This window comes from Quercus suber, unplaced genomic scaffold (assembly GCF_002906115.3).
Source record: "Quercus suber isolate HL8 unplaced genomic scaffold, Cork oak 2.0 scaffold_184, whole genome shotgun sequence".
NCBI lineage: Eukaryota > Viridiplantae > Streptophyta > Magnoliopsida > Fagales > Fagaceae > Quercus > Quercus suber.
In genome coordinates, this window is record NW_027069642.1 from 945,743 (window position 1) to 970,372 (window position 24,630).

Genomic DNA, 24,630 nt, shown 5'->3' on the forward strand with positions numbered 1-24,630 from the left:
CTTTTTTTTTTTTTGGAAGTTCAGTATAAGTCAAGTTTAAGTTGGAAAAACTTTCAACACAAGTAACTCAGCTCAATTCACACTATTAATAGTCTAAAAATACAAGCTATGTTTGAACTCTTATTGCACCAATATATGCCAGATGAATTCCTTAAAAGAAAAAAAATGAGAAAAATAAAGAGAGCAAGGATTAGTTCTTCTAATCTTTCTTTATGCAAATTACTTATTACTCTAGCACAAAAAAATAATATAAATAGCCAATCCAACAAGCATAGATTGAAACATTATGTAGCAAATTTAGGACAGCAAATAAAACAAACCAAAACATAGTGCAAGATATAACTTTTTTTTTTTTTTGGGAAGAGGTGCTAGATACAACTGATCTTGAAGACTCATAAATAATGTTTGCATTGATTGTTAAGCTTACTATAATATTCAACAAATAATCATGTCATTATCAAATATTTAAAATTATTTTACAATATCCAGACAAGAATGATAAAAGATATAACTTTCCAAATAGTTTGGTCCAAAGACAGACCAAAGAGACCCAATTCTTCTTAGATAATCGAAATGCAGTTTCACTTGAAACAACTTAAATTGTTACAGTTGACACATGCTTAATTCACATCAAGAACAACACTAGTACTTAGAGAGCTAGATTTTTGTAATCTCCCGTGCGAAGATCCTTCAAGTCACTTCATATGTTCAAAAGTGGCCAAGTAATTTGACATCTACCATATACGAGTATAATTCATCAATTCAAGAATACGACAATGATTTTCTTTTTCTTTCAAACGACTATCTTCTATCTTATCAAGGATTCCATCATTTACGAACATATATTGTGCAACTTCATGTTTGCACTGGAAACTTTTCCATCTATGAAGGTAGTTGCTTTCTTCTTTGACAATGACTACATGTTCACAAGCCAGTTCTTCAGACTTACAGCAAAAGCCTCTAAGAAATTGCATCCTCCATTCAGTCCTTATCACTAAAAGATGCCAGATTACTATTCAACCCATTTGCATGCATATCCCAAGACTAGTTACCTGAAAAGTAAGAAATTATTTAAAGTTAAAAAATTAAAATAATATAAAATTACCTTAATGACCAGAGAGAAAACAGGTAAATTAAGATGATAGTGAAAACAAAAATTCCTAGAAAAGTAAAAAGGAAGAGCTGAAAAAGTCATCTGAAAATCAATTGAACAAGAAAAATGAAAATTCCATAAATAATGTTAGACACAAAAGACTGCAATCACTTTTCTCAATATTTTAACATAATTTTCAAGGAAATGCAATCTTTATCATTTAATATTTATCCAGTGCTCAATCATCTTATTAGAATATTTGGCTCTCTTGGCATTGTCAGTTTACATGAACTGCTCACAGTGGAATGTCTCATTTATACGTATGTTCTGTTGATAAATAAATAATTTTTTATAACCTTTTGTCTTAATTGTTCCACTCAGTTTATGATCCGTCTTCAGGTTGTTAAAAAGACCAAAAAAAATTTGAGACATTGACACCATCAATCAAAAAGTGACAATATACCTGAAACTCCAAATACATCATTATATGATTTTTTTTTTTTAAAAAAAAAAAAAAAATCTAAAGTCTATATAGAAGCTAGATGGAGATCTGTTAAACATAACTGCAAAGGAAAATATGGAGATTCATTCTCTAGTCCATCTTACCCAACTCTTAGGAAATTTCAAGTGTTCAAGGGTATTGAAGAAAGCATCCCAAAGGACGGAGTCATAAGCCTTGCGAATATCTAACTTGGTGCAAAACTTAGGAGCCTAGCCTGAAAAGAGAGCCCTTTTTTTTATCAGACTTAAATGAAAAAATTGATTTTGAGATTACCACTACACCAGGAGAAATAAGGCCATACATGATTGAAACTGTGACTTTCTCTAAAAAGATCACTAGAAAGCCACTTAAAATTTAGTTCATTATTTCAAGATTTATGGTTTTTGTGTGTGTGTGTGTGTGTGTAAGTTATTTAAAGTTGATATATACTGAGCTACAAGGTTTTATCTAATGTTCATATATACATGATGAAAGTACAATAAGAAGACATCTTTAATAAAGTGTAACACCAAATTAATTGAGGAAATAAGAATGACAAAAATAGAATCAGAATGTCCTTCAAGAACCAACAGAAAAACCAAAGAACAATTAAGGGAAAGCAACTTCACAGAAAACTGTCTCCATGAAAACTTGAGGTAGAAGTGATGCAAATATTTGTTCAAAAAGCTAAATATCGGCTCCTAAAGAAGACTGGCAGCATGACTTTTTGAAGTATAAAATAAAAGAACATTGACAAGGGCAATATGAATAATTTAACATATCTCGAAGAACCTTGCGAGCTTATTAATGCTCCTTATTATCAAAAGTGATAGAAGATTGACCTTATCCTCAATCTTGAGCAGTCCAGTTCTTATCATCCTCAGTCATACAACTGCATCAAATTTCAAGGCATTCCCACCCCAGGTAACCTCATTCATATTTCCAAAACCTTGCCATGATTTTTGACTTGATTGGACCTGGAAATAAAAGGTAATATGGGCAGGTAAATGGATTTCCTCCATGCTATAACTGATAAGATTCAGTTTATAACATATATAAAACAAGAGGTTAAAAATCACTAACCTGGTTAAGAAAATTTATAAGAGAGAGATTGGCAGAACGCATAATATAGTCTTATAAGTGCTTGTGTTATTATTCGTGATTGTTCATCTTGGAAGGTGCCACCTATCATATGATCAAGTTCACATTGGGGACAAGGACAGATACCTGAAAAATCCAAACATGCAAGATGGTATTAAAGCCTAATAATATTGAGAGAAAAAATAACAAAGTGACTGCAATTGACCCATCCCTCTTATGTTGTCTACTTTGAGTAAATTGTAATAATATAGGTTCCAGTAATGAAACAAATTGCAACCCCAAACAATATAGGTTAACTGATGGAAATTTGGGAACCTATAGTTTTTGGTATATTTTCTTTAAATGACAGAAAATGATGACAATAATAACAACAACAGCATCAACTCTACAAATTATAATCCACATCAAGAATGTCTTTTACTTAAATGGAAACTGGTAAAGAACAGCCAAAACACTCAATGTTGACCCTTGGCCCCCCTTTCTCTCCCCAAGGGAAAAAAAATTGAACTGCTAACGCCACAATCATGTGTGATAATTAATCACTTACACCATCAAGGCATCAACCACTATTACATCTACAGTTGCAATCGTCAATGTGTTAATGAATCTTGGCAAAATTTCAGCAGAACTTGGACATAAAATAAGAATATTTTCTGTGTGTCCACCCATTGATTCCGCAAGTGAAGGATCCATTGTGTTTTCTATGTCAAGATATGCATAATAACCTGCTGAAAGAAAAACCTAGCAAGGCAAAGAAAATAATATGCAAAGAAAATTAGCGGACAGACTATGACAAACATCTCGTCATGCAAATATAAGTAATAAGGGCCTAATTCATTGAAGGAAAGTAAATCAACTAGTCTATTTAAAAAGTTCAAAGTATTAATAACTGTAGCTTAATAGTTTAAACTGAATGGAAAACATTGATACAGAAAAAGTGAGTATCTGGAAAAACCAAACAGCAAGAACAGTAAGATAGTATGGGCTCCTATAATGTGTGTCAAGATTGTTGGGCTTCATCTAAGAGATTATTAGTTAAAATTCAGATATTGGCACATCAAATGATGGATTAACAAAAAATCCATTACAAATATATCACTTATATCAAAAGATAGAAAAGTAAAAAATTTCCAATAGAAAGTTCACCAAAAAGGTGGAAATATTAGCCTTAACAAAAGCTACACAAAACATTGCTAATGAAATAATAATTTTGATCTTTTATTAAATGGACTATGGTTAAGTTCTCTGGACCAGAAGTAGTATATAATTGTACTTGTAAAAGGCTAAACTACCTATAGTTTCCAAACCAATGAAATATCTCTATCAAATGCCATTGTTTAAACTACCAACTTATGCATAGTAAAGTATAAATTTATCTACTAATTGTTCGCCTAAATATTTTGAATATCTTCTGATACTTCCTTCTTTTGTGAGGGAATTGTTGGTTGAGTCTTTAAATATCATGGCATATAATATGTAACGACTTACAATTTGTTACAACAGCTCTTAAACTTTCTTCAGCTTAAAAGCAGGGCTGTCATCTTAGAAAAGAAAAATGTAGTGCCACCATAATTGAAGAACATAGATAAGAGGTGTCAATTGTGCAGAAGAAATGTGACAAACCCATTGGTTTAGGGTTTAGGGTTTAGGGTTTAGGGTTTAGGGCCTCTCACAAAAGAGAGAGAGAGAGAGAGAGAGAGAGATGTGCTTAAGGTTCAACATTCTTTGACAGAATGATAATAGCTAAAAAATAGGCATGAAAGTTTTACAAAAGGATCTATACTTAGCTTTGCTTAATATGAAAACTGTATATAAGAACAATAAAAGGTTTTGGGATCTTTGTGAATTGACCTATCAGCTTTCACAAAAATGAATTAAAAAAGAATTACCCTGTTTTACCTAAGCAAACGAAACTAATTCCAATAATACCTTAAACACAATTCCAATAAAAAAGTTTGAGAGGACAAAATAAGATGCACCTCAGTGCTTTTGAGCTTCCTTGATGATATGAAGGGCTAAGTGTAGTTTTTTCAGATGCCTCTCACCCATAAATTTCATCAATTCTACCTTGGAAATTGCAGAAGAAACCTTTTGCCACAGCTGTATTGACACGATCACACTTCTTTTCTACTAAACTAAAACTTGAGATCAAATCATCAAACATACATTCATCAAGAAGTAACTAGTTCATAAGAAATAAAATTTAAAGAACTTTCTATATGTTGATAGGCTATAATTACAAATTTCATCTAAAAAGATGAGTTAGCAAAGTACACATAAGAATGGCAAGAATGAAGACCCAAGCTATACAAAATAAACATTATCCATCCAAGTTTAAGCAAAGCAAATAACATATTAGACCATGCATGTAAGAAGAAAGACATAAATGTTAACTTTTTCTCCACATCCCACCTTAAACAGCTACTAAGGAATTTTTAAAGCTTGAGCATGATAGTAATAATCTACCAAGAGTATCATATATTAAAGATCCGATCCTTGAACATGATATTAATTACCTACATGAGTAACATATATTAAAAACCTATAGAAAGTATCCAAAACCTTGAACATGATAGTAACAAGAGAAGCTTGAGATTTTTCTTGCTGCATGTTGTTTCTGAGTTGATCCTACAGGTTAGAAAAGTGGCTGGGTCCTTTGACATCTAACAACCATATCTGAGTAAAACTCATCCATTCAACAATCTAACGTGATACTCTTTCTCTTTCAAAGAACTGTCTCCTTAATATCATGTCTATCTTATCAAGAATTCCATCATTTTTTACTAGAAACTGCTCAGCTTCATGTTTACCACTGAAAAGTTTCCCTTCTATTAGGTAGTTGCTTCCTTCTTTGACAATGACTCCATGTTCACAAGCTAACTCCAAGACCTCAGCCTCACAGCAAAAGCCTCTCCCAAATTGTATCCCCCATTCGGCCTTTTTCATTGAGGCGCTAGATTATTTTTCAACACTTGGATGCAAACCCCAAGGCCAGATACCTGGAATGTAAGTTACTATTAAAAAAAAAAAAAAAAACAGAAACAAGTAAATCAAGATTAAAGTAAACACATTAATAAGTCAAAAGAAAAATGCTCCGAATAGTAAAAATAATGAGCAGAAAAAATCCTCCAACAATCAATGAAACAAAATTAGTTAAATATATGAAAATCGCTACATAATCCTAGATACAATAGGCTGTAACCACCTTTGTTGTCCATGGCTAAATTAATTCCTTACTTACACATCAAATTTAGGAGCTTCCGCCATCAAATTTTAAGCAAAGATAAAATTATTGTTCACAAAACAACAGCCTTCTCAGTATATATGGCTCTACTGCAAGTGTCAGTCTTCACAAGCTGCTGACAGTGGAATGTTGCGGTTATATATATCATTCAATTGATAAATTAATCTTTATTTATTTATTTAGCATTTTCCTTTATCTTTCCACTCAGCTTAAGATCTGGCTTTATGTTGTTACTAAGAAGACAACAAAATTTGAGACAACACCATCAATCACAGACCAACACCATATACTTGAAACACAGATCCACAACTCCAAAAGAGAGAGAGAGAGAGAGAGAGAGAGAGAGAGAGACAGGGATGCCTTTGCCATTATTTGGTAAAATAGAAAGTCTATAAAGACATATAAATACAATTTGATGCCAAAGTAGACAATAAAACAAGAGAAATAAAGCCAGTTATTATTAATACCAACGTTCTCTAGAAAGATCAATAGGAAGACGGCAGCTATCATTTATTTAGGTGAACAACAACAACAAAACCTTAGTCCTAAATCTTTTGGGGTCAGCTATGGATTCACAACAAATTAATTAGGGTCAGCTACATGTATTCTTTTCCTCCATTCAATGCTATTCAAAGTTATAGTCATTGTTACTTCCTTGATTGACATGTCTTCTTTTACTACTACAACTACTACTAATGTTATTTTTTGTTCTCCTCTACCCTTTTTTGTTCCCTCAACTTAAATTAACTCACTCTTTCTTACTAGTGCATTAATTGCTCCCCTTTGAGTATGATAATAAATGTGAGGTAGAAGAGATGCGGATATTTATTCAAAAAGCTAAATGCAGACTCCTAAAGAGGTTGGCAGCACTAGTTTTTGAAAAATACAATAAAATAACATCAATGAGTAATATCAAAAACATTTTTGCTCATCAATGCTTCTTATTATCAAAGGTGACAAAAGATAAACCTTATTCTAAGTCTTGAGCAATCTTGTCCTCATCATCTTCATTCATACAGATGCATAGAATTTCAAGGCATTTCCACCACAGGTGACCTCATCCACAAGTCCAAAACCTTGCCCTGATTTTGGACCTAATCGAACCTAGAAATAAAAGGTAATACGAGAAGGTAAATGGATTTCATCCTCACTACAACTGATAAAATAATAAAATATAAACAAAGAGGTTAAAAATGACGAAGTATATTGTCTTCAACCTCATTAAGAAAAACAATAAGAGTTTGAGATTGTCATAATGAGTAATGGATTTTTCTAAGTGCTTGGGTCATTATTCATGACTGCATATCTTGGAAGGTGCTACCAATCATATGATCAAGTTCACATTGGGGGACAAGGGCAGCTACCTGAAAAAGCCAACATGCAGGACATTATTAGAGCATGATAATACTGATAAAGAAAATAAAACAATGCGTCCAATTGATAGATCTCTAGTCATACAATCACAAAGAATAGCCCAAGGATTTTTTTTTTTTTTAGGTGGAAATATAGAGAGTAGGTTGTAATAATAAAGGCTCCAATGATCATAAAACAAAAAACTGCATAACCCAAATAATAAAGGTTAACTAATGGAGATATTGCCACCTAGAACTATTGTTGTTTACTAATGGAGATATTGCCACCTAGAACTATTGGTGTATTTTCTTTAATGGTCCATTTGGATTAGAGAGAGGGAGGGAGAGTATAGCAGATTTAGCCCAAAATTAGCCTATTTTCAGCCAACTTTACTCGACTTACCTCCACTCCCCCTCCCTCCCCCCTCCCCCCTCAATTCAAACAAACCCTAAATGACAAAGATAATAATAATAATAATAATAATGGTAACAGGTTCACAACATGAATTTCATTTTTCTGTACAAACTAGAATGTGTCATCCATGAGGAGAATGACTTTACTGAAAACAAACTGGTAAAGACTGGCCAAAGCACCATAGTTGAACACCACCCCCCTGTGGGTGGGCCAAAAAAACACCTAAGGCAAGGCACCACCTTTTCTCCCCAGAGGAAGATTTATGGATAACACCAGAATCATTTATGAGAATTAAACACTTACACTATCAACCACAATAACATCTACAACTCCACTTCTGGTCAGAGTGTTAACCACACTTAGCAAATTTTCAGCAGAAATTGGACATGAGATAAGAAGATTTTCTGTGTTTATACCCATTGATTCTACAAGTGAAGGGTCCATCGCATTTTCTACATCAAGACATGCACAATACCCTACCACAAGGACAATTCTATGTGGTAAAGAGAGCATTAATCTATTAAAAAAAATCGCAAAATAAAGAACAATAATAAATAGGATAGAAGGAAGATCTCGTATAACAAATGTAATTAATTACGGCCAAACCAACTAAAGGACAAGTAAACCAGCTTGTCCTTTTAAAAAATAATAATAATCCATGCTGCCAAAATAAACAACCAATTACTCAGTGAAGCACTAAGATGTCAGACTTCCTTGTATGTTTGATGGAACTACTTACTTTCTAACTCATGTCAAACTTTTGTCAATAAGCAGCACAAGACCAAATATGTGATCTCAGATCCTTGCAGGGATTTATATTTTCATACACCAAAAAAAATCTCTTGAAAAAAGGAAACTGTTGATATTTTTTGTTTGCATTCAAAGGAAACTTAGGAAACAGTGAAGCAACTACCTGGAAGAACTACAATGCATTTTTATAGCAAGACCAGAAGCACAAATTTAAAGCTCAGATATTCTTGACTTACAACCAAAAGCACTCCAGGGCAACAACTGCCATATTAAATCTAATGTACACCCAAACGAAGAAAAAGGCAATCCTAACATGCCAAGAACTTGGTGTGATCTTACAAATTTGTGCCTATAAACACAGAATTCACTAGTAATCATTTCAAGTTCACTACCATCATCACTGACAAGACAGCACCAGTAGATCTCCTTACTGTTGTTCATGTTCATAAGATGTCAATCTTCAAATTGGTAGCACTGTTCTGGTTAGGCTAGCAGTTTTAATATTTACAATTACATGTTTCTATGAACAAAGCATTGATAACTGTCGATTGATAGCTGTAATAGGACCATTCATAAAGAAAATAGTGACTATCTAGAGAAACCATTCAGAAAGAACAAGGCAGTAGGGGCTTCTATTCATACTAAGCATCAAACAATGTGAAATAGCTTAGTCCTGCATTCTTGAGCAGAATTTTTGGATGCAATTGTATCTTGCATGTGAGGATTAATTGCAAGATGGGCTTCATTTAAGAGATTATCAGCTTTGATTAGATATTTGTCATCTAAAAATACAGATTAAGAGCAATTGAATTATAAATATATTTCTGATCAGTAGCCAGAAAATTGGGAAATTTCCACCAAAAAAGAGTTCACCAAAAGGGTGGTCTTTTTGAAACATTAGCCTCAACAAAATTATGCTGAACATAGGTGATGAAATAATAATTGAAATATCTTATTCCATGGACCATGGTTTGTCGAAGTCCTCTGAACTATTGGGAATAGAATTAGTAAATAATCTACTCATTAAGGTCCAACATCCCTAGATAGAACAACAAGCACTAAAATACGCATGAACTTTTGCAGAAGGATCTATAATTATGTAATTACAGTACATAGAACAGTCAAGGGTTCTGGGATCTATGTACATTGACCCATTGGATTTCTTTCACAATGATGGGTTAAAAAGAAGTTTCTTGTTTTCCTTGGCAAACCAAACTAATTCAAGTCATACCTAAAACATCAATCACAAAGTACAAGAGGACAAAATTAGTATGCACCTCCAAGCTTTTGAGCTTCCTTGATGATACAAAGGGCAAGTGTTGTTTTTCCAGATGCCTCTCGCCCATAAATTTCAACAATTCATCCTTGCAAAGTGCAGAGTAAATCTCTCACCACACCAGTAATGACACTACTCCATTTTTTTTGTAACTAAACATAAACTTTGAGATCAAAATAATTAACATATATTCATCAAGAAGTAACCAGTTCATAAGTCACAACATAAGTAGTACATTTTCAAGCTCTTTTTAATTTTTATACGTTCACAGATTGCAGTTCAAATTTTCATGAAACAACACTCATCAGCTGAATATCATAATCATAACATGCAAAGACCCTTCTTTATATAATGAATTTTTTGTTGTTGTCGTTGATTATTTAATAATTACAACAGAGGAGAGGAGATTTGAAACCTAGATGTTTTGGAGACACTAGGAGGTGCCAACCAGTTGAGCTACACGGCTTTTGGCTATAATGAATTAATAGTTAAGACTCAAAATAAAATGGTTGACCATGCACGCAATGCTATTTTTTCCTCCACATCCCACCTCAAAAAGCTACTAATGAATTCCTAAAAACTTGAGCACAATGTTAAGAACCTACATGGAGTACCATAAATTATGGAACTATAGTAAGTACCCAAAACCTAGAACACAACAGTGACAAGAACACAAATCTAGAAGTCAAAAGAGTTCATTTCTTGAACATAATGTTAAGAACTGACAGGGAATACTGTTTCTTTTTTGGATGAGTAAAATTTAAGGGAGTACGATGTATTCCGTCATAGTTTCATACTTGTGTCCTAGATATGTTTAAGCATTAGATGAAATCACTAGTTGGGCATAAACAACAGAACAAACAACACACATATATTAGTATATTACACACTAAAAAATTAAAGGGGACTTATCCTTTTTTTTCTTTTATGTCTTTTTTTTTTGTTGGGGGGGTGGGGGTGAGGGATTGTTTAGTGGATTTAGCCTTACTAATATCCAAGCACAATCCAGGTCTAGTGAGATCTCACCAAAAAAAAAAAAAAAAAAAGGCTTCACACCAAAGACTATATAAAGTCTCTCTCTAGTGTTCACTTTGTACAAATAACTAAAATCCATCTTTTTGGTTCATAACAACTATGGAATTAATAATTAAGGGATTAAAATTCCATTTCTCTAAAAAATTAAACAAAATTTCAATTCTTAATTCATTGAGCCTAATACCCAACAACATTAGAGTATGTACAGTTAGATATGTAATAAAAGGTAATTATAATATATATGCTCTGCACCAATATTTTTTAATTCATATTAAAAATTAGCATAGTGAAGATCCAGGTAGAAGAAACTACAGATCTAGTTATCTGTATCAAAAAAATAAAATTTAGGATAGCTGACCATACAAGGTCAAACACAAATGTCCCGCACATCTCTTTTGGTATAATGCACTAGGAATCTGCCTCTATCTCTTGCATATATGTGGGGTGTGTAACTATGCATATGCTCATACGAAATATGTGGCAAGAGAATTTTTGTTTTTCGAATAATCACCTTGGTAATCCTCCAACCCCAAGAGGTATATCAAGCTTCAATGAGCCAGTAGAAATCACTGGTGCATGTCGTGAGCTAAAAAACTGTTGTAATGACAACACAGATTCTCTACCAAAATCACTTGCAAGTCTTGAGAGAGCTAGACATAGTGCGGTGTCTTTCTTTGTTGCTGTGATATCATCAAAGAGTTCGTCACATTCAAATTCTGAAAATTCTGCTGAAAAAATGAAAAACATTAGAATTTACAAATTAGAGCAAACCAATCCTATACATCTACGAATTTTAATAAGAAGCTAATTTTAAAAAAGGCATCAATAGATGTCATAGGTGCATGTCGTGAGCTAAAAAACCATTGCAATGACAACATAGATTCTCTACCAAAATCAACGGTAAGTTTTGAGAGAGCCGTGCATGACCTACGAGAAAGACCGATTCAATCAAGTGCGCACAGGTGAGACACTAAGCTACTTTAATGGCTAATTCAATGTCTTTCTTTGTTGCTTTCACATCATCATGGATTTTTTTACATTCAAACTCTGAAATCTCACCAGGAAAAGAAGTTTTAAGCTAAAGGAATCCCTTTTCCTTAGAAGAATCTTCCACAAAAACCTGACAAAACTTTAGAAACAAGAGGCATCAATTATATTCAAAATTGTGTGAATCTCAACAAACAATGGAGGCCAAATTTATAGGCAACTTATACACAATACTCACCAATATCTCCTTGTCATTGTCATCTTGATTTAGAACAATCTTCAGTCTTTAGTCCTCTTAGGCCACTAAGGCCACTCAGTAGACATGACAATTTTAAGTTTAAAATACCAAATTTTCAAAACAAATTGACATTTGGAACAATTGATGGCTAAAGCAAACTTCTTGGTAGTCATCCACTTCCATCAAATTCAAATATTCTAATGCAATTAGTTATTTTACACCATACAACAAAACATCAAACTTCAAATTTTTTTTTTTTAAATTAAACGATAAAACACAACAAAGAGTTTCATTTGAGTAACTCCAATAACCAAGAAGCAGAGACAAACAATCAATAACGCACACATGACTCAAGTTATTTAAACATTGTGCAAATTAGATAATACATGAAACATGAATGAAATCATAAATATAAACACACATCACTCCATTAATCATTACAAACACAAAATGCACACCCCAATATTATTGAAATTATTTACAATACAAGAGAAGGCTGAGACTTTCCATGCTGCATGAGTGCATGTTATGGTTGAATTGATAAGCTGCAATGTTTTAAACCATGGAATCATTAGATTGAACGCTAGATTGAACACTGAAAATAAAAAATTAAAAAAAATATCTTACCTGTGGCAATTTTAAGCACAAAGAACATCCTTTTCTGAGAGAACAACCTCCTAATAACATCTGTCAATTTAAAAACAAGAAGAATCAAATATATTCAAAATAGATTTCATGCTTCCTTGATAATATGACTTTAAATTGCAAGTTACACATGGGTCAGGTCAAGTAAGAAAAAACAGGCCAAGTAAGTTTATTAACACCATGTTCAGTTCACTGTTTTTTTTTAGATGAATGTTCGGTTCACTTTTGGAGAGAGGAAATGAAAAGATTACAAGATTTTAAGTTTCTGCGCTTGATTTGTCAAAAGGGAGAGAAAGAAAAGAAAAGAAAATTGAAGGAAGAATATTTTATTATTTTTCTATTAAGATACTAAAATAGTCCCTTCTAAAATACGTGAAATTCGAAGAACCCAAGAATAGAGGTCATAATTTTTCTACTCTTTTATTTTCCATAGACTCAATCTTAAAAAAAAAAAAAAAAAAAAGGTAAAAAATTGATAGTTATCTTTTACATTTCATAACTTACCTTTTCACAAACACCAATGATAATTGTTATCTAATCTTTGTTATAACAAAAAAAAAAATGAAAAAGAAAAAATTTGTCACTTTGTAGAAAGTGATTTCTTGGTTGGTTATTGTTTATTGTGATTTAATTCTCTAAACAATCAGGGTTAATAGACCAAAAAAAAAAAAATAGAAAAAGAAAGAAGAAGAAGAAGAAGAAAGCAAGTTTAGGTTAGTAAGATAGAAAAACAGAGCATATGTAGAAGAGGAAGGAGATTTTAGCGCTTACCTAACCACGAAAAGTGAATTTGACCATCTTGCCCCAATCTTTGCCGACCTCTTGCTCACAATTTCTCCTCAATTCAGGACAATGACCAATCTGCAGTTCTCTTAGGGCAGTGAGGCGATCCATCCCTTCTGGCAGAGACGATAATTTTGGGCAACCCCAAATCTTAAGCTGGCGAAGAGAACTGAGATCGGGAAGCCACTCCGGCAATACCTCCAAGTTCTCACAAAAAGAAATATGTAAAAACTGTAGAGTGTTGGCAGATCCTTTAAGCCATTGGGGCAAACTCACTAATTGTCCCAATCCGGCAACACCGAGTTCTCGAAGCCTCGTCGGGTAGTCATCCCCTTCCATTAAATTAAGCTTTGACAATCGTAAATTTGCAGAGATTCCAACGCGGTTAGTTGTTTCATACCTTGCGGCAAAGATATCAGGCTATAGCAACATCTGAAGTCCAAGGAGCGAAGGGCGGTGAGGCGTTGGATTCCTTCATGAAAACGCTCTAGTCCTTCACATGCATAAAATAACAAAAGTCGAAGAGAAAACATGCACTCGATTCCGTTGGCGGGTAAACGCGTTTGTTTTGTGGTTATCACAAAATGTCTGAGGCTAACCATCTTTCTTATATCCCTTGGCAACTCTTCAAGACCATGACACCCAAATAATATCAAAGTTTCCAAATTTTGTAGATTGCAAATGGAGTTAGGCAATTTCTTGATATTCGTATTTCCACATAAGTTGAGATATCTCAAATGCTTCAAAGTACCAATTGAGCTTGACAACGCTTCCAACTTTGAACATCTTAAATTTAGCAAGCGCAGGTGCTTAAATCTCAAGATGCATGTTTTCACCAAGGATTCATTAATATTAATACCAGGGTTTTCATCTTCTTCCATTTCTTTTAATGAGAAATTAATAGTCTGCATGTTGTTACTCGATTTGTGTAAAAGGGTTATCGCTGCATCAACACTCAACTTATGGTCCAAAATTGAAACGTGTCTAGCATTTTCAAATTTGTTGGGCTTATTAGTGTCTTCAATTAAGCAATAATCATTTTGTGCAACATATAACGAAAGATCATGTAACAAATCATGCATTTTAAATCCCCAATGAATACTGCTATAGATACTGCTATAGATTTCAACTTCTTGAAAGAAAGATCTTGATAACAACTCTTTTAAATATTGTTCTCCAATATCTTCCAAATCTTCAGTACTTCTGTTGGACTTTTTGAGGAGCCCATTTGCCATCCAACACTGAATTAAATTCTCATTATTATACTCAAAATCCTTTGGATACAATGAGCAATAAGCAAAACATTGTTTCAAGTACGATGGCAATTTATTGTAACTCAGTCTTAATGCCGGTAAAATGTCATTTTCCTTTTGCTCCAGTTTCCATATCTCATTATCCCTTATAGAGATCCAATCACGCACCTCGGTTTTAGAATAAAGTAAGCTCCCTAAAGTCTTCACAGCCAAAGGAACACCTTTACATTTTTTCACGATTTCCTCACCAATCTTCACTAGTCTTGGATACTGTTCATGCTCTCCTTCATTGAATGCGCATCTTAAGAACAAGGACAAACAGTCATCATCTGAAAGACCTTCTAGGTACTGGATTGGTCCGGGAGCCATGTTTGAGGCAACTTTTTGACTACGTGTAGTGACGAGAATTTTACTTCCTTGTCCTCCTATTAACAAATTCTTAAGGTCAATCCATTTGTTACGATCCTCATTCCAGACATCATCCAAAACTATAAAGAATCTTTTTTCATTTAAAATACTTCGTAATTTAGCTTGCACTTCCTCCAGACTCATGTTTTCACTAATCCCACCACCTGCTAATTTAAGCAATTCTTTTGCCAATTTTAAAACGTTGAAGTCTTCTGATACACATACCCACATTTTGAGGTCGAAGTTTTTAGCTACCCTTTCATCATTATACACCCATTGAGCAAGTGTAGTCTTGCCCAGACCTCCGATTCCCACAATAGAAATCACAGAAATGTTATCATTATCATTTGGGAGCATCAAAAGATCCATGATCTTTTGCTTGTCATCAGCCCTCCCAATAACATCACGATCACGAACAAAGGAGTGGGTCTCCCTGTGCACAATACGATTATCATCGAGTCGCACCTCAAGCTGAAATTGATCTCTATCCTTTGCTATCAAATCTAGCCTCTCTCTGACCCCCTTGACTCTATGACCCATTTTATTACGGAAGGCAAGCGAGTTAGAAGATGAAAAGAAACGACATACCTTTCTGCCAGTGCTTCCATATTTTTTCACCACTTGCCTCCGTAGATCTTCACACTCGAATTCATCCAGCACATCCATGGCATCATGAAAGACAACTTTGAGTCGCTCCAGCCAAACGCTCAGCTGGTGGTTTGTTGCTTGCTTCTCCTCAGCATCCAGCAGCACGGCTTGGACGCTGGACATGGTATCCTGAAGCTTTTCCAGATCGCTTGCAATGCTCCATGTCAAGGATATCTCTTGGTAAGCAAGGGAGCCTAGCTTCTCGATAACTTTTTCTGCAACGGAAAAGGCCAACTCCGTCATTTCTCCTTTTTGGAGGTAAAGGGTTATGGTTGTTGTTATTTGATCAAATGAGGATGCTGCAAAGTGTTTATTGAAGTGGAGGAAGGGAGAGTTATATGTCTGTTTGTACTTTGTTAAATGAGAATGTTGTCTCTGTTGGTGTGAAATAATAAAACATTTTGGAACTCACTTTGTCCCTTGGCCTTGCGTTTCCATGAAGGCATGCATGCTTGCTAGTGAAGTCTAAGCACAAATACAATTTGCTTTATTCTCCAATTGTCTCACTCATTCTTTTCTCCAGTACTAGACATTCCTACTTTATTCTCCATTTTTGTCTCCCATCTCCAGTTAGACGCTACGTACCCTCTCTAACTTGGTTCTTTGCCTTTTCCTGAAGTAAGCATGTCGATGAAGTAAAGGTCAAATTCTGTCTTTGCTCCACAAACTAAAGCTATGGAGTGCTAAAGGGGCAAATTCCTTCCTCTATATGGAAAAATTCTCCAGTTACCTTATCTTTTTTTTCCAGTTCGATATTCTTTTGGCAAAAATCACAAGCAATGTGATCATTATACATTGTTCGATGGAATTTTAATACTAACATTTAGCCTTATGTATTCACTACTCTTTGCGTGTCCAAAAAAAAATACTCCTCAAGCAATGAGGGCAACATGTGGGACAATCCATCAATTAGGATAAGGCGAAGATTATGACCTTTACATTTTACTCCAAAAGACAGGAAGGTATAATTACCCTTAATCACAAGGAACTAATTTGTAAATTGTAACTACGCTTTATTTTACTTTATTTTGCCTTTGTTTTGGGGTTAGACTTTGCTTTAGGTTCGTTTACATATGGCTAGTCTTTGCTTTAGGTTCGTTTACATATGTCTTTACTAAATTGGGCAAAATACAAAAAAGACTTCCTAGAGTTTCGTCATTTTATCTTCATTGAGGTCAGTGGATGAGAGTCTCTGAATTTCTCATTGAACACATAAGGTGTCTGTAACAAAATTGTTCTGTCTCACTTCTATCAAATGTGATTGATGTGCCACTTTATTATTAAAAAGAATTGTTTTAAATAGAATTTAATTATAAAAAGACAAAAATGTGTTTTGATAATTAAAAAAAAAATGAAAGAAAAAAATTTTGATGAATAAGAAAATGGTGTTTGAAAAAAAAAAAATACAAATAGCTTTTGTATTAGCTTACATGAGGTGCCCATCTATCTCAATTCTCAACCAACAATTAGGTCGTTTCAAAAAAAAAAAAAAAAAAACTAACAAATTGGTAATATATGTTTTTTTTTTTTTTTTTTTTTTTTAAAAAAAAAAAAAAAAAAAACTAACAAATTGGTAATATATGTTTTTTTTTTTTTTTTTTTTTTAAAGAATATGTATTGTTAAGTGTTTAAATGTTTGTGATGAATTTTGTTTAATTCATGGAGCAAAATATCAGTCTGGATTGCATATTTGTAATATATGAACGTATATCAAACATTGTGATATTTGGTGCGGAGAAGCAGATTGTATTAGTTTGAAATAAATAATGGATGTATTCTGTCAATGGTAGATATTCAAATCAAATAGCTCTTCCATCAATAAATAAATATATATCAAATAGCTTTGTAATAGTTCTTTCTCAATTTCCTTCAAAAAAAAAAAAAAAACAAGGGTATCAAAGTTCTTTCTGATACCTAACTATTCAGTTGGGTATCCCTATCTCACTTAATTTCATTTTTATTTTGCATAGATTTGCTGCAAATGCAGTCACAAATCAAAGTGTGTTGCATTTACAAAATCATTGCAGGTATGTTGGCTTTCAAGAGTCATTGGTGTTAGATTTTATTTATCTTGATATTTACTAATTATCAAAAACATATTTCTTTATCTTGATACTTGAAAATCTAGATGAAGGATTGGCACCTCATCCATCAAGACAAGATTAGAACTTGCTAGTGATTATTTTATACCAATAAGAGACCGGATAGTTTGTAACTAGCAATTGATTTCGTTACCCATTTTTATAGTCCAACTTACAATAGATTCTAATGGTAATGCTTGTCTGTTTGTAATTTGCTTTGGAGTTTGTAAATATAATAGTGGCCTTGCCGTGCATGGTGAGAGTTTGCGACTACTTAAATTAAGTGGCGATTCAATGAATTCAACCAAAGAAAAACCTCATTGAAAACCCCTCATTGTAAGTCCCTTAGATTTGGGAGATATATTCAAAATTGAATTTCTACCATGAGATTCGCTACCACCGAAGGACTATTTAAAATAAAAAATAAAAAAAAAATTAAATCTTGATCCTCTCAGGTTGAAGTTCTCACATATGCTTACTGATTTTCAGTTGATAAATTACTACCATGTCTCCATATTGATTCCATTGAGATATTGTTAGGTACATCATAACTAATTAAACTACAATTTAATTTCTCTCTAATAATACCATGTACCTCTTTAAGCGAATATGCACCGTTAACTTACTAATTTCAGAATACCATAACCTAAATAATTAATAATTATGTAGCTCAATTGTTTTATAGATAATATCAGCTGTCTGTGGTGTGTTATTGTGTTAGAATCCCATTCTCTCTTTCTTGTGTGTGCGCGCATGTGTTTGCTTTTCAAAAAATAAAATCCGCAACTATAATTTAATTAGAAACTTATTGAAGCATGGGTAAATTCAAGTATGACAGGAAAAACCCGATGTTATCTGTTACTCATGGCGTTCTATCTTCATAGAATTCACATGGACCTACGGCTACAAGGAAAAGTTGTGGGTTTTTTTCTCTTTTTTTGGCGGCCCAGTGTGTACATTTCTAGTACATTCCACTACCCCGTACAATTCCTCAAATAGAGTACATTAAATTTCTCAATTAAATTTAAACACATCATATAGTTGCATTGAATTTAATAAAAAATTATAATACTGCTTATGCTTCATCGATAAATGGCATGCAAGCATGTGGTTGTAGTTAATTGAAAAGCGTAATATAATGCATTTACGAAACCATACTTAAAGCTTTACACAAAAACATTACTCATTGACATCGGCCACTGATTAAAAACCAATGGTGCCCGGGCTTCATATTTTAATCCCAAAATGTGATTTGGAACCCTTTAATCTCAACTTCACTCGTGACATTATTCCCTAAGAAATATAATTCAGGCAATCATTTACATAAAGCGAACAGGACAGTTAATCCTGTGTTCTATCTGACAAAATACACATTTGCTCAACTCATAATTACCTACTGTGTTAATATAAGTTCGTTCAACATTTATTTTTCATAAGTAATAAAGTTTTATTAATAACAAGAATCGAGTCACCCAAAACCAAAAACCGAGTCACACAAGTATACAAGACATATATGACTCGGGACCATACACAAATTACATAATTCTACCAAATTAGTAATCGAATAAATATAAGCATGTTCAACATTATTCATCTATAATAACACCCACTGAATTCACAATACAACATTAAATCAAACAAAATCCTAACCTTCCATATCTAATAATCATACCTTAGGTGTTCTCATCATGATGCAAAACTTGGAGATGACTTCAATTTCTTTGGTGGTGGGTTCCCTCCCGAGATCAGCACATATGAGTAGAAGCAGAGCATTGCAGCACTTTTAAGGACAAAAACATAGAATACAGTTAGTTTCAAAATAGATTCTAGAAACTGAACTCTCTTTTCGAAAGAAAAAAACATTGGCAGTCAGATACTGCAATACCTAATAGCAGCGTAAAAACCTGTTGGAAATACTTTCTTTGTCTGCATCCACAATACAATTATAAAGTTAGAAACAATGAATCAACTAGCTAATGAGTAAGATGAATTTTCTGCTCATGTGATGTAATACCAATGAGAAGCTCTGAAAGTTCTTCCAAAGAAGTGCCGCTGAGAGTGCTACAAAATTAGAGGTATACAAAGTTAGTATAGGAATATCTCCCAATATATCCATAACTTAAATACAGGCAACAACAGAACATATATCAAGACTAAAACTGGACTGAAGTCACAGACAAATCAGAACCTGCTTGTCCTAGAATGAAGGGCAAACTGGATTTTCCTTGCCTCCAGATCTTTAAGCTAAAGGTGCTGAGAGCTAGCAAAGCACCTCCAAAGAGCACACCAGCGCTCAGAGTTGCAAGATTTCTTGAGAAAACAAAACCAAGAAGTCCACCACTTAAAACCAGTCCACCTGTAACAAAATATAAGTTAAAAGTTATCAGTAAGTATTCATTTGTAGTGGGAAAAAAATATGTGAGCAGGTATTTGTACAGTTAACATACTTATCACTAGCAATGTGGGCAGAAGTGAAGCATTTACAAATCAAAATGCTGCTAAAACATTTTATTGGAACGCTGGCAGGTGAGAGTAATTTTGATTTTGCAATGAAGACAATGCTCCAACAGATTCATGTTGATAATAATACATAAACAACTGTGACAATCAAAATGCTTTGAGTAAGGGGTCAACTTTGAACAGCTTGTGATATAAAATTGCATTTCAACTAGTGTTTGACGAGTCTACTACTCCTTAGCAGACTTCAGTTCATCTGATCATCATCGTTCATGTATCAGAATTATCAAGGTCTAATATCAAAGCTTGGTCTTTTGAATGAGATGCATATTACTATTAATTGGTTGCCAATGAGGACTAGTTCAATTGGCACCCACTACCCTTATAAGTTCTATGTGTAAGGTGAGGTTGTGGATTCATGACCTTTTAGATGCATTAAAAAATAATAATAAATAAATAAATCTTGATCCCACGACCTCACTCTTTATCCCATTATTTGGGAATTGAGCAATAGCTCATTGGTTATATATCACAGAAATCATAACCAACTAATCAAGTATATCAGTCAACTTAACAGGCAAAATGTTCCAAGAAGTACAACATTCTGCTTATGAAATAATTTCTCAATATAATCCAGATTAAAATCCAACAGTGACATTTAAGATATCTCAAACATTGCCCAAAGTAAATTTTCCAAACCACTGCCTGCCTAAAAAGAGTTGAAAAATAACTAAAACCATGGCAAGAGAATTAGAAAATTTCCTATATTAACTATTAAGACTACAATAAACTGAATAAAAAAATTGTTCAAAACCTGCATGGATGAATAAAAACCAACCATAGAACTCCAATTTTGACACCCTCAAGATGTCAATTGGGTCACCATATGGTCCACAACATTCAACATGGCCACATTAATCAATTGACAAGATTGAGCCAACAAATAAGGTCAACAGCTCTCTTTGAGACATTATTTCCAAAACCTTTGCTCCCCATGCTCAATTCTAAAGTATTTGGTTATACAAGACCCGGTAGCCCCCAATGCTGCAAAGCCAAGAGGTGCTTAAAAAATCCCTAATAAAAGTTAAAGTTTCATAAACCCAAGACTTGAAGGAGACAAGCCACCCAATGAAATTTCATTTTAAACAAGGACATAATATTTCATAGCTTTCAAATATCTTATGTCACACTAACAGACCAATCTAGAAAATTCTAGCGTTTTAAGCAAGATTCCATTCCAAATTACCAAGCTATACGATGAAAAGTTTTTGATCCATGCTCTTTTCTTCTATTTTCCCCTGGTCCTATTTCCCGGGTTAAAGATGTAAAGCAGTCCACTATAACTCTCCAAGTTTTCATGTTAGTTGTAATACTTTCTTTGAATTGAAACCATCAGAAATTCCCCATCCCTTATGTTATTAATAGGTCTATTCCCTCAGCATGCAAATCGAAATACAATGGCAGATGAAAAGAAATTTCACATTAATGTACTTCTAGTTCCACTTGATCCTACAACTTATATATGATGCTTAAGTCATCTACTTGCTTTTTCTATGGCTTTTTTTTTTTTTTATAATTTTTATAAGTAGCAAAGAACATTTAAGAAAATTAAAGGGCATAGCCGTAGTAGACAGGATGTATACCAGCGATATGTAAGAGAAAAATAAACCTAAGATCTAAAACTACAAAGATCCATAAATTTCCAAGAAAGAGAATGAAACTCAACCCCTTATTCGCTTTTCATCTACTTCTATCTTAAAATGCTTCTATGAACTACTCTACAACTTTACATCTGATTAATGATTTTCCTAAAGAAAAATATGGTGGCTAAGGATCAATCATGCTTAGTATATTTAAGTGCATTTTAAGGTCTTGAGTATTGAGGATAAGACCGTCGACCAATCAAAGAATTTTTTAAAACTTTAAAATTTTTGTTTGACATAATTTTAATCAACTTAGGATGACCAGTAAAACTAGTGCTGAATAAAACCTTAAATAATTTCATGTTAAAAAAAGGTGAGTGTAATCTATCAAATCTCTTTGATGTAGTGAAGTGAACAATTGAGGTTTTTGCTAAATTGATGTGCACTTACCATAAGGGATGCCAAAACAAAAATCATGGATTTTTGCTGCCCTTTTTTGTTGAATAACACCATTTTCTTGTATTGGCTCACTTGATCCCAAATTTCCAGCAACATCTTCTTCTATATCTGGATATGACTTTGATGTCCCTTCAACATGCAATTTCGACGCATCAGCTGTATAACTTAGAGTAGTCTTAATCTCAGAACTGGTAGCATCTGTCCCATGCCCTTCAAGGCTCATACAAACTATAAACTAGATAACAAATTTTTTTAAGTTAACCTCATGTAATTGTTCCACTAGACAGTCATTTTAATTAACAAGACAATTGCACACAATCACACATATAAAGCAGTCTAACCTTTTAGCAAACACTGAAACAATAGATAAACACACATTAATGCATAGGAACTGTACTTGCCAATGCCCTTCTACTCTATAAGCAGTCTAGCCATATAAAGCAGTATTTTTTTTAGACATAAAGCGAAAAACAACAACAACCAAGCCTTAATCCCAAACATTTTGGGATTGACCATGGATCCTTAACAGACTAGTGAGAGTTGGCCACATATATATAAAGTGAAAAACATAATTTGAAAATATGAAAAAACTTGAGGATAAATATGGAAGCGATCGATATCCCATTAAAAAAATTGTACTTTCCAAGTCAATGACCTCAACTTTGAAAGGAACTTCCTTCCGATAAGAACAGGAGCAAGTAAGGTCATGGACTCAAAAACCAACTGGGTGCGTGTGTGACTTAGCAAAACAAAGTCGTACATGATACACAAAGCTCCCACTTTTTGCCAGGTTTGGGAGAAATAATTAGTAAGCAGCTTTACCCCCATGTTTTTGGAGAGGCTGTTTCCCAGACTCAAACACACAACCTATTGCTTTTGATGGAAGGCATCAGCCATCGCACCAAAGTCCGACCTCTAACTTACCAAAACAAACCAAAAATAAAAGGACCTTCAAAAGTCCCAAGAGATGCTCTAACTTTGTCATGTGACAATTCCATAAAACCACATGCACAGAATTGCATTTTAACCTTAATAGCTAGTTATCAAATCAGATCAATAACATAGAGTTGTATAGGTGAAAACCTCCAATACAAACAACCAATTGCAGAGAAGCACATATAAAAACAAAGTCAGCATATCAAACACTACCTAATAATTAGAAACAACAACAACAAAGCCTTAGTCCCAAAATTTGGGGTCAGCTCTATGAATTCTTTTTCTCCATTCTATCTTATCTTAAGTCACGCTCTCTGTTACTTCCCTAATTAACATGTCTTTTTTTATTACTTCTACTAATGTTATTTTTGTCCTTCCTCCACCTTTTTTTCCTTCCCTCACTCTACATGGATCAACTCACTCTCTTACCAGTTCATTACGCGCTCTCCTCTTAACATAACCAAAAAAGCTCAAGCGACTTGCCCTCATACCTTCATCAATAGGGGCTACCCCTATCTTTAAACAGATTTCCTCATTTTGAATTCTACACTTTCCAGGTATTCTCACTCATCTATCTTAACATTCTCATCTCCCCTACGCTCATTTTACCTAAAAATTAAAAAATAAAAAACCCAAAAGTCAAGCACAACCAGACCAACATTCTAGTAGTCACCATAAAAATAATAATTAATTAATTAAATTGAATTGAATTCCTTAATTAATTTGTGGATCAAAACCCAGAAACAAATTATACATAAAAATACAAAATTTACAAACAACCAACTCAAAAAGCTACAACCTTTTGTTATCAGAAGCAAAAAAAGTAGTAGTGAGACTCGAAACGACAGCGTTTCACGATCGAGAGAGAGAAAGAGAGTACCTTGGAGCGGAGTGAAGGGCTTGGAAATGAAAGCCTCTGTAGCCTCACACTGCGGTTGAGTGCGGAGAAGCACGAGAGCTGAGACTGAGAGATCGTCGCGGCCATGGCTGTGTGCCTGAGAGAGAGAGAGAGAGAGAGAATTGATTTTTGAGCTTGCCGTTGAATTTTTTTTTAATTTGGGTTTTACTTTTAAGCTTATGAATAAAACATTTCTTTCAAAATTGTCAATGGAGATAGAGAGAAAGAGAGATACACAAGAGTAGATCGCTTGAAAAATTCCACATCTAACCCAAAAAAATTACCATAATTGATGATTTGTTTTTTTTTTTTTTTTACTTAACAAGTTACCATAATGTTTAATTTTGTTTTGATATCAATTGCAATATGTTGGGATATGGTATAATTTTAATTTTATTATAACAAATGTCCGATAATAGGATTAGTTTGTTTTAGAATTTCTATAAG

General features: G+C 33.6%; 2 protein-coding genes across 2 annotated transcripts; both read right to left on the bottom strand.

Moving 5' to 3' along the window:
* Positions 1-431: 431 nt before the first annotated feature.
* On the bottom strand, positions 432-16,105 carry LOC111999688 (putative disease resistance protein RGA1). The gene is made up of 12 exons (XM_065778498.1): positions 13,389-16,105; positions 12,600-12,659; positions 11,807-12,517; positions 11,259-11,472; positions 7,137-7,283; positions 6,889-7,023; positions 4,655-5,674; positions 3,223-3,416; positions 2,658-2,801; positions 2,417-2,551; positions 1,700-1,809; positions 432-1,052 (listed from the first exon to the last, which is right to left on the bottom strand). The coding sequence occupies exon 1, from the start codon at positions 15,950-15,952 to the stop codon at positions 13,739-13,741; it is 2,214 nt and encodes a 737-aa protein (XP_065634570.1). The 5' UTR covers positions 15,953-16,105; the 3' UTR covers positions 432-1,052; positions 1,700-1,809; positions 2,417-2,551; positions 2,658-2,801; positions 3,223-3,416; positions 4,655-5,674; positions 6,889-7,023; positions 7,137-7,283; positions 11,259-11,472; positions 11,807-12,517; positions 12,600-12,659; positions 13,389-13,738.
* Positions 16,106-19,184: 3,079 nt separating this feature from the next.
* Positions 19,185-24,414, bottom strand: LOC111999692 (protein FATTY ACID EXPORT 1, chloroplastic). The gene is made up of 6 exons (XM_024031822.2): positions 24,166-24,414; positions 22,341-22,584; positions 19,979-20,146; positions 19,805-19,851; positions 19,676-19,716; positions 19,185-19,570 (listed from the first exon to the last, which is right to left on the bottom strand). Exons 1-6 carry the CDS (start codon positions 24,268-24,270, stop codon positions 19,477-19,479), a joined length of 699 nt encoding a protein of 232 aa, XP_023887590.1. The 5' UTR covers positions 24,271-24,414; the 3' UTR covers positions 19,185-19,476.
* Between the last annotated feature and the right edge of the window lie 216 nt (positions 24,415-24,630).

Bases quoted from the DNA above. Each gene is read 5' to 3' on its own strand.
- LOC111999688 (XM_065778498.1), bottom strand. From the start codon at position 15,952: ATGACGGAGTTGGCCTTTTCCGTTGCAGAAAAAGTTATCGAGAAGCTA.
- LOC111999692 (XM_024031822.2), bottom strand. From the start codon at position 24,270: ATGGCCGCGACGATCTCTCAGTCTCAGCTCTCGTGCTTCTCCGCACTC. The intron at 22,585-24,165 runs GTACTCTCTTTC...TTTGTTATCTAG, and splicing joins GCCCTTCACTCCGCTCCAAG to TTTATAGTTTGTATGAGCCT. The intron at 19,571-19,675 runs GTATTGCAGTAT...TGTCCTTAAAAG, and splicing joins GGTTTTTACGCTGCTATTAG to TGCTGCAATGCTCTGCTTCT.